General features: G+C 46.0%; 1 protein-coding gene across 7 annotated transcripts in view; it reads left to right on the top strand.

Moving 5' to 3' along the window:
* The window catches only part of PPP2R3A (protein phosphatase 2 regulatory subunit B''alpha), a 55726-nt gene that overhangs the window by 7386 nt on the left and 33538 nt on the right, over positions 1–14802 (top strand). For 6 of the 7 annotated variants that reach the window (XM_084529210.1, XM_084529211.1, XM_084529207.1 and 3 more), the window contains exon 2: positions 6424–8869. In XM_084529210.1, the coding sequence (XP_084385336.1) occupies positions 6887–8869 (1983 nt within the window). In that variant the 5' untranslated portion in view covers positions 6424–6886. Of the gene's footprint in view, positions 1–4534; positions 4701–6423; positions 8870–14802 lie in introns of those variants that run through there. The other variant, XM_084529208.1, reaches the window with a different exon arrangement.

The raw sequence follows: 14802 nt of genomic DNA, 5'->3' as shown, positions 1-14802 counted from the left end.
CGTGCTTGTTTTTAGCCTGGTTCCTGTAGCATTTATCAATCACCTGCAATCAATCTGCTAATATTTCTTATGAGACTGTATGAAAACTTCAGTCTCTACTAAGAATGACTATCTGCCTCTTGTTTAGTACTCTCTATGAGCAGGTCTCTGCACATTTCACAAAGGACAATAGCATCATTGTTTTCTTTTGAAGGAAGTAGGAAAAGGGACAAAGATACGAATTAACCCAGGTGGTTAAGAGAACAGACATTTGAGAATGTCCTAGCTGAAAAACACTGAGCAAGTTTTGGAAGGTGAGAGCACTGTGTAGTGATAGTGTTAATTTCTGAAAGGCAGTTTAAAAAATCATTTCTGAACGTGGTTCTCCTCTGTTGTGGATATTGTGTGCAGTTTGGGTTCGTTCCTTCATCGTAAAAAGAAGTACGTAGCTGAACCAGAAGAGCTGATGCGGGCCTCAGTGAAAAGATCAAATGCATGAAATTGTGCCAACACAAGAACAACTGAGTAAGCAGGGGCTAATGGTCTTGGAAGAGAGATGGCTGAGGGAGGTGGTGCTGAGTGCTGTAAATTCAGGAGTGCTGTGGATGATACATAAGCCACTGCAGGGGTTGTGCTCTGTTTCAGTACGAGATCTTGAGGTATTGAAGCTGGTGACTGGCCAAATCAAAAGTAGTTGGTGGGTGGTGGAATGTTGTCAGAAAATTTTCTGGATGCAAAAAGTTTCCGTGGAATCCAGGAGATGTCCAAGCACATGGGAGAGCAATCCTCTGAGGGCTACTGAACCCAGGGACACCACGCCCAGCTTCATCGCTCCTGCGAGCTGAAAGCTGGTGCAAGTCAGCAGAGTGCTCCGTGGGACTGCAGAATTTCTTTTCTAATGCTATTCCCTGAGCTTTGGCGTATAGCCACTGCACAAGGGCTACAGCTTTGGCTTTGAAGACATTGCTGTTCCAGACTGTCCCTGCAAATCCTAGAAAAAGCCAAGAGGCGATTTGATCCTGGTGTGTCTGCACCTGCAGGTGAGGAAATCTCTCTCCCTGGAAGCTTTTCTGAAGTCAGCTTCAGAAAGCCTGATAAGTGTTTGCTGGAACCTGATGCTGAACATACTCAAATTGGAAATCATGATCCCTGTTCTATAGTAAATGTAATTAAGTATTGAAGATCTTGCAATGAGCCTATTAAGAGAGATGCTCTGGTTCAAACAGGGGTTTGTCTGGCCAGGTCAGATCTGGCCTGGGGTATGAGGGAAGTCAGGTTCTGTAGCCACAGCAGTCCACTGCAGTCTCTAGAGCATGGAAGGACTTGGTTAAACCCTCTTAAAACTAAACACAAGATGCCTTGCTGCAGGTACGATCCTTCATGGATTCACTGTAGCTGAAATGTGTGCATGTGCACCAAATTCCTGCTGGTCACAGAGGCTGAAGAGTTAGCACAGCAGGCACTTCCCATCTAAGTCCTATGTACAAAAAAATAAAAAAGTTGTCCTAGATTAATTATACATGCTGCAATTAAGGATATCAAATATTGTAAGCTTTAAAAATAGGACATAAAGAACAAAGGAGCCAAATGGTTTAATTTTTTTTCCCCTAAATTTCAATATGGAAGGAAAAATTGTATGAGTTCTGTGTTAAAACAACTTTAGAAGGTAAACTGTGCAAGCGATAGCAATTTGTGAATCGGCTCCTTTGTGGTGGGCTTTGAAATAATTTATTCAAATGATTCATTGTAGCATTTCTGCCGAATTCAGCAGTGCATTTGTTGTAAAAGTAAAAAAAATAAAAATCCTGCAGCTACTGCTGGTACAGTTCCATCAAAGGTGGAGCATCTGATGTTTTTAATACTAGTTTTTCTAAGGATTTCCCTGTGACTACAGAACACTGTATAGACTCCTTGGGGGTCAGGTGAACCTTGTGGACTGGGCTGTTGGTGCCACGGCCACTTGGCCGTGTGTTTGAGCAGAGTCCTCGGCTGTGGTGGAGCGGGGCTCGATGCAAGCTCCTCCAGGAGCTGCTGAACTGCGCTCTTAAAAAGTGAGACTCCTCGTCTGTTCTCATCTCCAGCCTCTGAGTCTGCCTTTGCACGTGTGCTTTTTAATCTTATAATTTACACTACTCTGACTTGAGCCTGCTGGGAAGAAGGATAACGATACATCCAAGGTCTACTGCTGTTCTGTACTGGGTTTGGGGATTACAGAACCTACACTAGTAGGTGATGAATTCATTTTTTATTTTCCTGTTATTTGACAAAGTGCCGAAGACTGGCTGGAAGTTATGCTTTACAAGAAAACACTTTATTTGCCAGCTGTTGTCTTCCATAATCAATATAGTTTGCTGCCAAATCTGCTCTGTTCTGTACACTGTGAACAAATATCAAGCATTTCTGAACAAGGGGATGCAGTTAAGGTGCTTTTTGGCACCACCAGCTCCTCCAAGAGGTAGGACCAGACACCTGATCATATAGCTGTGATGATGCTTCTGCTACAATACAGGTGCCTGGCCAAGTGGCAAACTGTTGATTTTTCTTTTGGTGGTGGTGGTTTTGGTACTTTGACAAAAGCAGCCGCACGGAGTGCTCGTCCCACCGCCTCTTCCACTAGGAAGGAGCATGTTTACGAGGGACGCCCGTGCCGTGCTGTGGTGCAGAAGGGAAGCTGCTCTCCTCCATACTGCATTGGGGTGGCTTCTCATTTCTGGCTCCTGTTAACATTGATGCTAGCACTGGTGAGAGAAAGGAAGGAGGATTTTTGCCTGCTTTGAAACTTTCAGAGCCTGTAGAGGCCTGCTCCGTAGCTTTTTAGATTGCAGTTTGCAAGTAAGCCGAGTGCTGGCTGACAGTCCCCTCGCTTACAGCTTGTCATTGTTCAGTTATTTAACTCGAGCATAATCTTTACATGAATAGAATTTCTTGTGCGTTGCGGAGTAACCTTTTATATCATTAGTATCTGTAATAATTTTTTCCCTTGTAAAGTGATTCATGCCTTCTTGCAGATAGGAAAGACATAAAGCATTATTCTGCAGTCGCACAAGAAGCCCTATTCATTCACAGTTTACATTGTGAAACCAATCCTGTATCCTCGGGGTTGGAGCTGGTTTCGTGGCAGCAGTCCTAATTACAGAATCTGTCTGCAGCGTATCTGAACTGGGGGCTGCTCTAGAGTCGCAACTGGAATGAAATGGCGGGCTGAAAAGGAGGAAGTACGAATTTTTCTTAATGCACTCAGGCTTTCCATTGTTGCTATTCATAAATCGTAGGGTTTAGTCACCAACTCAGTCCCAACAAAAGGCCATTCAAGCTGAGTTTGAGACCAGATTCCCAGATCTGGTAACAGGAAGGAGCTTTTCTAAGGTTTTGTCTTGAGCGGGTTTACATGCTGGATCCTGTTTGATGCATAAGTAAAGCTGTGAGCTGAGCATGTGCTAACCCTGGTCAAGCAAAGCCGGTGAAATGTGAGAAAAACAGTTTCTCCTCCGCATCCCTAAGCAGTTGTGCTGCCCAGATTGTTTTTGGTTCTTGGTCTTTAGCTGGAGGCAAGCACCCAGCACCTCGAATAACCTTAGTGTGTTTGTGCAGACAGTGAAAATAAGGCAAGTAGTGATCACTGAGAAGATGTTAATCTGGTTGAAAAAAAGAGGATATCAGGTTCTTAATATTCATTCTTGGATTACTTCTTTCCCTGACATGCAGCAGTAAAAGGTGCTGAAGACATCTGAGCGCAGAGGAGGAGGTAGTCTTGCCTTAGCCTTGACAAGTTGGAGTCTGGATTTTGTTGATTCCCGAATGTGATAGCACCACAGAAATAGACAAATTGGAAAGAGATTAGAGAATGCAGCAAGCGTGTCTGAAGGGCCTGTCTTGTTCCAAAGCTGAAGGGGCTGACTCTCCCTAACAAGGCCAGGCAGTGGCTTAGGGCATAATCACTCAATCATTCTTCTTGCCATCTCCGCTTCCCAAGCAAATGTAAGCTGGTGCCAGGCACAGTTTGAATTTTGAAGTTGAACTGAAGAAGAGTCAGGTTAGGCAGGGAATCTGGGAGACCTCTTCCCCAAAGAACTATAAAGAACTGTGTGCAATAACCATGAGGATGTGGAAAGCTTCAGTGCTTGAAGACGATTTAAAGGGTTGGAGAAACTGCCCTAGTCCCAGGGCAAGGAGTACAGTGTAGGGGGAAATCACCCTTGGACTGATACAGGAGGAGACAGTGAGGTTGAACACATTATCCTTCTAATTAAGGCATAACTTCATTAGGATGCAACTATTTCCCAAATTAGGTGTAACTCAGACTCTTCTTTGGTGGTGAAAAGATTGTGCAGTAGGGAAGTAGGAGAGAGGAGAGGATGAGCAATTGTGACAGAGGTCTCCCTGATATGCCGCACAGGGGAGAGAGGAAGGAGAAGTCCCATGTTTTTTGGGATTCTGAAGAAGTCCCATGTTTTTTGGGGAGTAACATTAAATCCTCTTCAATTCTGCTGCTCTGATGATCTCTGCTTTCTCTAAAAGTATACGTTCTCTTTCAGGAAATGCCAGGAAGCTTGTCTGTAGTTGGTGGAAACTCAGAAAAGAGCAAGCTGCAGCCTTGTGTCTCAAAGTGTCAGACAGAAGGACTCGTGGAGTCCAGGGATGGTTAGACTTCTTGGAGTCATGGAAGCATGGGTTTTCCTGTCTGAACAAAGCCCGCTAAGTCTTATAAGATGAACACCTTGGTGAGCCAATAGGACTTCTTAAACTGTGGCTGTGATTCAGAGAGGCATTAAGCACACCTGATTGGGAAGCCTGAGAGTCAGTGACTGCAGGGCGTGGAGTCTTATTACCTGGCCTTGTGCTTGGTGGGATAAGGACCCCCGGGGTTCAAAAACGGCTCTGTTTACGCCCTTTATCCCCTGACTCAGGGCTGTGGCTGGGGCACACCCCATACCTCTGATCATCCCTTTGGAAGGCCCTCCTGTGCCTGTGGGGCTTTGGGGTGGTGCCAGTGGGTGTAGGAAGGAGCAGCGTGGGGCAGGCACAGAGGCGGCTGTGAAGCCGGCCCTGGCACAGCAGGCAGGTTGGCTGGTGGTGCTCGGTGGGCAGGTGGCAGCCTGTTACAGATACCAGCGTGGTAGCTGGAGCAGTTGCTAGCTCATCTTGAACGCAATCATTGCAATGTTTTATATAATGCACGGAGCAAACCAGGAGGGTTTCTGCGTGCAGCTCTGCCTAACTGCAACGGGCAGACGTGACGCATTTGGAATTCCATCAAATAATCTTAAGATCGTTTCTTCTCACCTTCAAATAAAGGATTTAAAACAGGTAAAATGAGAACATTCATCAGTCTTTTGCCATCCTCAGTCCTTAATTAAAACACTGAACGTGAAGGTGCTTCCCTTTGTATCCATCCAGACTTAGGAGCTAAGGTAGGTGGCAGTAACGTGCATGGAGGGCAGTCCTGTCAGATGCAGGTCTGGCCTTTCACGTGGTGCTAGGTGTTTACTTTTGAAAACACCAAAAGAAACATGCAGTGCAGTGTGGTTTAACCATGTTTTGTGAGATGGATTTCCGTGCAGGAACAGGGGGTGCTCAGAATACCATCGGGGTGGTTTAATTTGATTATCGATGTGTTCTTGAAAGATACAGTAATGTCTAAAATGTGAGGTGCTTGAGTCTGGGGTTTTCTATCTTTTAATAACAAAGTTAGACAGCCTTTATTCTTTCTGGTACAATTTTGACCATCATGATAGGAAATACAGCTGTAAGTGACTGTGTTAGGTGTAAAATTCCCAATTCCTAGTTTTCACAGCCTTAATTTCTATACAATTGTTAAGTTCTGCTCTTGGTCTCTATGCCAGCAGCCTATTAATGGGTTGTAGGAGACTTAAAAAACAGTTATTCTGCCTTAAAATATTTTGCCATGGTCCCAAAGACCTTGGTGAAAGCCTAATGGAAGCCAACGTGGCCTCTACAAAAGGCCATGCATTCTTAGAGTTCATCTGCTTTGCTCCAGGCTGTTTGCAGGGTTTTATAATCCAGAGTGTTTGGAAATTCTGACAGCGCTTTTCTCTGCTGCTCTCTTCCTTATCATGAGAGGGTCTTGGAAAATGGAAGCCAGAAATTCACAACATGATCAAAATGTTTTGCTCCATTAGAATTAAAGGTGATGTTTTGTTCAGTCTGGAGAGGAAAAAAAGCGAGTATGGAAAAAAAAAATCAATGAGTGGTTAAAATAGAGCTGTTAAAACAGCAACACACAGACAGCCTGTGTATAAATATAGGCTAGCTCCGTAGCAGTGTTCTTATATGGTAGATTTGAGTGAAGGAAAAATATCAGCCTACTCGCACTGTCTACGAGCCTGAATGTTGGTTGTTAAGGTCTGATGCCATTTGTTTGCTGTCAGACAAGGCTGCATGTTACACGTGAGTCATAATGACTTTTCTTGTGTTTTTTTGTAGGGACCTACCTTACCAGTGTGAGAAGAGGATCACACAAGCATACTGTGGATTTTTTATCTGTACATGCTACTTGATTATCATCTATCTTTTAATGATTCTCTCAAAAAGAGAGAAGGATCCAAGAAAAACCATTGTCTTCTACTTGAGAGCTGGCTGAATTTTATGACGCCTTTTGGAGATTCTACCTGGACCCTTAGAAACAGAGCAGCTCGGGCTGCATCTCCTGATCAGCAAAGCTCTCTGTGTGGAATACAGTAACCAAGTTGCCTTCAATCAAACCGTATGCAAGTTGCACTAATTGTTGTAACTGTACTGCTGATACCACTCCGGACTTCGCTAGGACTTCCAATGCCAGTAGTTTCTCATGGGGTTTGAATGTTTTCAATGGACATTTGAGTGTTTCTGTTAAATTTGGTGTGGCTGTGAAAAGTAGGGGTGGGGGTGTGAGCTTCCTGCTAAGTTCATGGTGAATTTCGAAGCCTCACTTCCACGTGGGATCCGTGCTATGGCAGCAACCTACAGGCTCATGGTCACAACTGTGAACTGCTACAGCAGCGTGGTGATAGACCAGCACTTCCAGCACACCGTGCATTACTGCACAGGCACTTGCCAGGTGTTTAAGCAAGGAGTCACGTGTATAGTTGCCCACCACAGTGTGTGCGCTGAGCTCAGCGTCCAAGATGCCAACCAAGACCATAAAATTCCTGTTTCTGAAAACGGGCTTGCCTTGCCTGGAAATGAGGACTATCATCAAATTCTCCCAAATAATCCAAGAATCAAAAAGGGCTCTTCAGTGCAAGCTTCTAGCAGTTTAAAAGACATTACTGGTGAGGCAATAAATCTTGCCAGTGGTAAAATAAAGGAATTCTCCTTTGAGAAACTCAAAAACTCTTCCAGTCACGTGGCCTACAGAAAAGGAAGGAAAGTTCGGTCAGAATCATTCAGCAGACGATCGTTTGATTTTGACGTGATTTATGGGCACTTCAGCAATGATGAGAACTGCCCTCCCTGTGGCTTTTTGCAGAGCCCCTCACCTGTGGAGAAATGGCAGGAGAGCAGCGATGCTCCAGAAGTCAGCATGAATCCTGTGGTTCCCTTCTCACCTCATTCTTTCTCTGAAGAAAACTTCATTACCCAAATTTTGGAAAAGCACAAGCTGGATGGTTCTTCTGGCGGAGATATTAAGGTGTGCTTAGACATCTTGCTCAAGTGCTCAGAGGATCTGAAAAAGTGCACCGACATAATAAAGCATTGCATCAAAAAGAAATCTGCAGACAGCGTTAGTGGAGGCAACAGCAGCGATCCCCTTGCTAATTCAGAAATGATTTATATGAATTTGATGACGAGATTTTCTTCATACCTAAAAAAGCTGCCCTTTGAGCTCAAGCCACCTGGGCACAAGGAAGCTAGTGACTTGGTGGAATTAGTTAACTGCCTTCATGGTCTGCAGCAAACTCCCTTTTCCCCAATATTTGGAGATGAGCAGCCACCTAGGTATGAGGACATTATTCAGCTGCCGTCCTCGGGCACGGTTCCTCTCAGAGCAGCAGGCGATCAGAGTGAGGTGACGGGCACCTCTCAGTCCATGCAGACAAGTACTGTGAGCTTTACCTCAAACTCCCTTCACGGCATCGCACAGGAGAGCAGTGTGAGAGCTGGGAAAGATGCTTGTGCTCTACCTCAGTTACCGGCCACAAGCCCTTCTGACTGCACGTCTTCCGCTGAGGCTCTGTACATTGAGGAGGAGTCGGATGGGGAAAGAGCATTAGGGAAAATAAAGGAGAAAGGGGATTGGGAGAGCTTAGAGCGCAGCTACCAGCTCTCTGGTTGTTCAGACACAGGTGCTGATGTGAAGCCAGAACGTGCTGGAGTGGGAAGCGAGCTTCCCCGTGCTCCTGAGAAACTTCTAAAGCCGCTTTCAGATTCTGTATCACGTGGTTCCCAAGCTGATGTCTCCAAAGGGGAACAGACGTGCAAGATAGATAAGGATGAGATAGATAAACTGCTGCTGGACTTGGAGTGCTTCTCACAGAAAATGGAGAGTACTTTTAGGGAACCCCTAAAGGAGAGTGAACCTGCCCGTTTGCAGGTGCTTGGCTGGCAGGGTAGGCCGGTACTACCTCTGGCTCTTGAACCCAAAAGTAAACCTGTTGACCCTACTTCCCCTCTGTCAAAAATCATGGAAAGCAACGGCCATAAAATGGAGGAAGAGGACAAAGTCCTTTTACTGCGTATTCTGGAAAGCATTGAGGACTTTGCCCAGGAACTGGTGGAATTCCAGACAGGCAAGGGAAGCTTGTCCAAGGAGAAGGAAGTGATGCAGATTCTTCAGGAAACTTTAACAGCTCCTCCTCAGTCCATCCTCCCAGGGCAGAAAAGCTGTGCTGGGGCTGCTTCCAGAGACTCTGTTCCAGCTTTGATTCAGCAGGCCCCAGAAGTGATTAAGGTAAGAGAACAAGGCTTTGACTGGGTAATAGAACAACCATGGGAAAATGTGGAAAAGTTACAGGTGCTAAGTGATTCATTGGATGCTGCAGCGTGGAATAACGTGCTCATCCAGCAGTCGTATTTATTTAAAAACAAACAAAAAAGGAAACAAAACCTGAGCAAACAAAATGGGCCCTGACATTTCACCTTTAACCTTGTCCTTGTCCTGCTGGTGTTTCTGTAGGCTGAGTTTGCATGTCGTTTAGGTAGGTTTTATAAAATAGAGAATTTTTCAGCTTACTACTTTATTCCTGGGAGCAGGTACTGGTCTGGCTCTCACCAGCGCCGTGGAGCTGGATGCTCCACCTCTCCCTGTCCCATCTCAGAGCAGGCTCCAACAACTTTCTTTGTCCTGCCTATCGCTGGTCCTTAAAGAGAGATCCTTACTGGCACAAAGGTCAGTGTTTAGGAAGATTTATTATTTTCCCTTTCCTGCGTCCCCAGTGCGGTCATTGTGGAGTCTGCACAGCATGCCTCTCACGTGAGGAGCAGGTTTGCCCAGCAAAAGGGTCTTGATGGGGGCTCGCTTTCGAGGGGAGCCAGCGCTGTCTGCCCAGTCCTTTGCTTTCGAATGGAAAGTGCTACTGCCAAATTTTCAAAACAACAGGGTGCCGAAGTCCCAAATGCATAGAAAGTATAAAGAGCTTTACTTTCCAAAATGCACCTTCCTCTTACGTACTTGAGAAGGTGTCCAGATTAGCAGTGAGCTTTCAGAGCTCCTTCCAGCAGGACCGTAACTTGCATGTCTTTAAAATGGTCTGTATGCCTGAAAATGCAGGTATTTGGTGCGATTCTGAAAGGGGGAGGGAGGGGAGAAGGGTTATTTAACTGAATTGATACAATTGGGGTTTATTATTTGTTTTAGACTAGGTACTTTTCAAGTGTTTCTGATGTTTCTCTGTACATCCTTGCTTATGGAAGACAGTAAGCATAACCTTGTCTGGTATCTCCAGCAAGGCAGAAGGGCTTCTTCCTCAGAGTGCAGAATTAAGTGACTCCGAAAGCTCTGAAGTCATCTTTTAATAGCTACTCTTGCCTTGAGATTTACGAGGCTTTTGTTTAATCTTGTGAACTTGAAACACAAATGTTTGCTCATGTGTGACACTGAATTTTGTGGCTGTTCTTCTACAATACTTGAGAACTGGATACGCTTACGCTGTCTGTCAAACAGCTTATGGGGCTGGTCCCCTATCGGTTTGTTTCCCTCCTCATCCACACGTCCTGTGTGTGTGTGTTTGCTCCTAGCCTGCCGTCCGCAGCAGCGCTACAGGAGCTCCTGCTGCACGCTGCAGCTCGGCTTTTGCTTTGTGTCGGTGCCTGGAACCAAAGCTCACAGCAGAAAACTGTCCCGGGGACCCAGGGGCTGGGCTGAGCGCTGTGCACGTGCTGCCGGTCCCCTGGGCAGTGGGTTGGCCCCTAGCAGGATGGATCCAAGGCCCCTGCACTGCTGCTTCTACTGGCCTCACTCTGAGGTTTGCTGTGCTTTATGTAGATGTGGTCATGGGTGCGAGGCCCTCTCCAGGTGTAGCATGTGGGGAACCCCTAAGTCTTGCAGCTAACTGGGTTTGGCTGGAGCTCCTTGGGGTTTCGGGTTCGGTATGGCAGGTGTGCACATCAGCTTTAAAAGTATTTGTTGTGTTTTCTTTCATAAAGCTGTTATCAAATAGCTGTACAGGCACGCGCACACAAAACCAGATCTGATATTGATGAAAATGCAGTGCAGCTTTCATTGATGTGGGCTGTGACAGTTTTAATATCCCTCAAGCAAGGAAAAAGCAAAGGGGAAGCCACTTCAGCCCAGACTGTTTGCTGGTTCAGACTGGCCTATCTGAGTGGAAATCTGGGCTAACTTGTATCAGCAACAGACTTTTCCCTTTATCATAGAAAAACAATGATGGTCATCCACACAGAACAATAGAATCACTCGCTTCTTTGCTTTCAGAACCCAAATATTTAGAAACTAGGAAATGAACACTCAAGAAGTCCATCAATTTTGCAGAGCCCATAATGAGCGCATCACGCTCCGTCCAGGCAGGCCAGGAAGCTCGGCGTGCTTTTAGGCTGTCCAACATTTCCCATTCTGAGATCCGGTTTTCCACTGCTTATCTCTAAACCGACTATTTGGTTTAAAATTTCCTGTTCTGTGTGCTGATCCTTTTTATACATTGTTTTTGAAAGAAAAGGCTCAATGAAAGCAGGTCAGCTGTCTGACTAGCTAAAGGATAGCAAAAAAACAAAACGCACCACCAAAATACAACAAGTGTTTGCTAGCCTGAGAAAGACTAGCAAAAAAAAAAAAAAGTATTTTTCAATATGTTTTGCCTGTAGATAGGAGAAAGGTAAGGAGTGAAGCCGCAGGTGGTGAAGAAGTAGAGGTTGGGCTGGCCCTGTCTGCAGGAGTGCTGGTCCTTGGGGCTGTTGGGGAGGTAAAGGGGGTCACCTTTTGAGGCAAATGTCTTATACAAAGCCCTTGGAAAAGTCAGTGGTGGAAGGTTTTGACCTTAACCTCTCCGTGTGCTGGTTTGATGAAGTATTTGAGTTTGGGTAATTAATGCGTGCGAAATACCTAGTGCTACAGTAAAAGTACCCTAGAAAAGTCTGTAAGAAACTCACAAGCTCGTTCTGCTTTCAGAATCAAGTTTGGGTAGTGCAAGCCCCTGCTCCAAGCCCTGCCCATGCATTTTATAATAAGAACCACTGGGTGAAGTTTGTGAATAATTTTGGGAGCAGGAACCACGACAAGGGGTCGATGCTAGAAGAGGCCTCTTCTTTAGGGCCTGCGGGTGGGGATCCCATGTCAAAGGCCTGCTGAGCTGCACTGAGCGAGAAGGAGCTGTCCTGCTTCCTATTTCTCTCTTCCCCTGCCTTTCCGCTTCCTATTGCAGGGTTCTGAATCTTCCTTTTTACCGCACCTGGTGCTTGTGTGCGAGATGCTGTGGTAGCAGAAAACGAGCCCTGGGTTTGTGGTGGGACGGGCGCTGCAGCTGCCTCTGGGCAGGGGTTGCAGCTTAGTCTGTCCCACTGCATTGTCCTGAGGCCACACACCTTGCTTTTAGACATCAAAACGTCTGTTGCATGCCTCAATGGGTGGCCTAAAGAATGCTGTGAGTGGAATTAAAGCTGCTTCGTAATCCTAGAAAGTTAAGGCTTGGGGTGCTTTGTCTCGCAGAGCAAATCACGTGCTTCTCGAGGACCTTGGGTGGGGAAATTAACCCTAAAAAGTGTCTTCTATAACACCACAGTGCCTTTAGCTCCGATGTTAAACAAACACATTTTCTCAAAACACATTCACGATATAATGGAAAACTTTCTGGGAAATCAGATTCCTTCCCCGTGTATTACAAATAGTTCTGATCAGATGTTAGTAGCACCGGTCAGTTAAGCTGCACGCACATCTGCGCTCTTTTCCAGCATCAACTACTCGTGCTTTCTAACCCCAGATGGTAACAAAAGACTTTTTTTATTTCTTTGGTAATAGTTACTGAAATAAATGAAAACAGTAACTGAATCTTAAAGTATCTTGGAATCAGAAATGACCAAAAAATAAAAAAGAAAAAGAAATGCGGTGAAATTAAAGAATTAAAAGAACCAACACCAAACATGCAGGGAGATGTTTGTGGCACGTGGGCTAGCTTTGTAATCAGGACAGATACAAGCTCTGCTTACACGAAGTTGTGTTATCTTAAAGTGGGCATCTGAAGGTAGTTGAAACAAAGCCTCCTGATACAAGATGAGTTTTTCAGCCTCATTGGCTCTAAAACCAACAAAGAGTTATGCTGTTGCTGGAGAATTTTAATCTGTTTTGACAACGTGTAGAGCTGGTGCTCTTCTTGGCTATACAGAATGCACCATGGATACATCAGAGGCGCACGGGGTCCAGTTTTCATCCTCTTCTGTTGGTGAGGCTCGGTGAGACCTTTCCATTTACTAAAATCCTGTATTTGAAAAGCAAGGCCAGAACTGAGATGATGTTCTCTGTTATTGGGTTCCGAAAGAAACCTGGTGAAGTAGCTGGGACTCTTAAAGCCAAGGAAGGAAAGCAGGCTGCAGGACTGTGTGCTTGGCATCTTGTTGGGTGAGAACTGGACGTAGGTCGCTGCTCAGCGCTGTTGTCGTGATAGGTGAGGGAGAACACGCTTGTAGCAGGGCAGGACAAAGTCAGAGCAAGAGTTGGAGGTCTGCTTGCCTAAGGTCATGGAGAAAAAGAGCAGATCATCTCCTGGGAACTGCTTTGCATTTGGCTTGGGGAGCAGCCTTTGCCTCGTGAGAGTTATGGAAAAAGGGAATAAAAAGGATGATGTGTTTTGATGTCTTTAAAACCCCACTTTATTAAGAGCCGTTTTAAATGCCTGAGCTCATTATCCAAGATCGTCCTTATGTGCTCATTTGGTGTTGGAGAAACCGGCTGATTTGCTTTTTCCAGGCAAGAAGGAAAAAGTGATGTTTCCTGAAAATTACAGCCTTTGGTGTGGAGCGGAGCTCGTGCCGATCTGCCTCATCACCTCGGAGGCAGGGCCCTCAAACCACCAGCATCGCGTGCGGCTTCACTCCAGCCACGTCTGGCTGATGCAAGTTCGCACCTCATGTTTCAGCGCTGAAGCACGGAAAGTAGGAACTATTGGGGAAGATGGTATATTTAGCCCCTTCTGCAGCCCGTCTAATTTTAGCACCTTGGTCGTGGTGGTGGGTGCTTCCTTTCCCATGCTACCCCTGGCCTATTACAAGCCAAGGACAGATTGTCTGTCATGCAGCCAGCAGGGAAATAGATTCTGTTGTAGATCATGTTTCTCAATTAAAGTATTACAAGAAGGCAGAAGATCCTGGTGGTACTGAAGGATACATAGAATATCAGGTAAAAAAGGGAGGTCTGGCTTCAGGAGCGAGACAGGATCTCCAGATGTTGTCTTGCTGAAGAGAGAGAAGACCTAGCATGCTTCTGCGGGAAGCCGTTTGCCATTTCGTGCCTGTAAAAACCCAAACCAAGAAAGCAACCTGCGGGGTTTGACGTGGTCTCCTGCAGAGTCCCCGTGCCCCTTCTGGAGCGGGCACCAGCAGCTTAGGAGCTGAGCAGGATGATGATCAAGGAGCGTTCTCTGCGGAGGGACCCAGACCTGGGCGGGGAGCTGGCTTTCCTCGCGAAGGGCTGCGATTTTGTTCTTCCGTCCCGCTTCAAGAAGAGGCTGAAGTCATTCCAGCAGGCCCAGGTTTGAGCACTTGGCATTTCTTTTTACTTTTTTTTTTTTTTTTTTTCTGTTGCTTTGTATTTTTCATTGGATCAGAGAATCAAACTGTCCCCTCCAGGCGTGTCTATTTGCAGCAAGTTATTTGCAGCAAGATACCAGCAGGTTTAAAAATAAACCTCCCAGGCTTAGAGCGTGCAGTTAAAGTGTCTTTGTAAACAAGGGGAAAGCGTAATGGCAAGGGCAGTGATTTAACAGGGAGAAACAGCCAAAGGCTATTAGGTCTTCCCTGCATTTTTGTAAGAAAAGCCCAGTTTCTGTGTGATTGCTCTGAATGTCTCTTGTTGCATGTTGGACAAGCCCAGCTTTCTGCTGCACCCAGGCTGGGCGCAGAGCAGCCTGCCTGGCTTTGGCAAAGCTTTGGCCATCACAGGGTGCTTTGTTGGGCTGTTTCCTAGGCTCTGGTGGGCTGTGGTTGAAGGAGATGTAGCCGAAGAAATGGAAACTGCACCAAAGATCGGTTTCTTGGGATAATCCCAGCGTCTGTGCTCGCTTTCGGGGACAGCTGGGGAAGGCTGGAGTAGTTGTGCTAGGACAGCAGGTCGGTGGGTAGCCACCCCTGTAACGGGGGTCGCAGTGTGCTGAAATCCCCCGTCGTGAGCCTCGTCCCTGTTAAGATGATCGGTGACCCGGTGAGGAAGTAAAAAGGTGA

Source organism: Aythya ferina, assembly GCF_964211825.1.
Source record: "Aythya ferina genome assembly, chromosome: 9".
In the NCBI taxonomy this organism is placed as follows: domain Eukaryota; kingdom Metazoa; phylum Chordata; class Aves; order Anseriformes; family Anatidae; genus Aythya; species Aythya ferina.
Note: the sequence above shows the minus strand (reverse complement) of the source record. Positions and strands in the feature narration are given on the sequence as shown.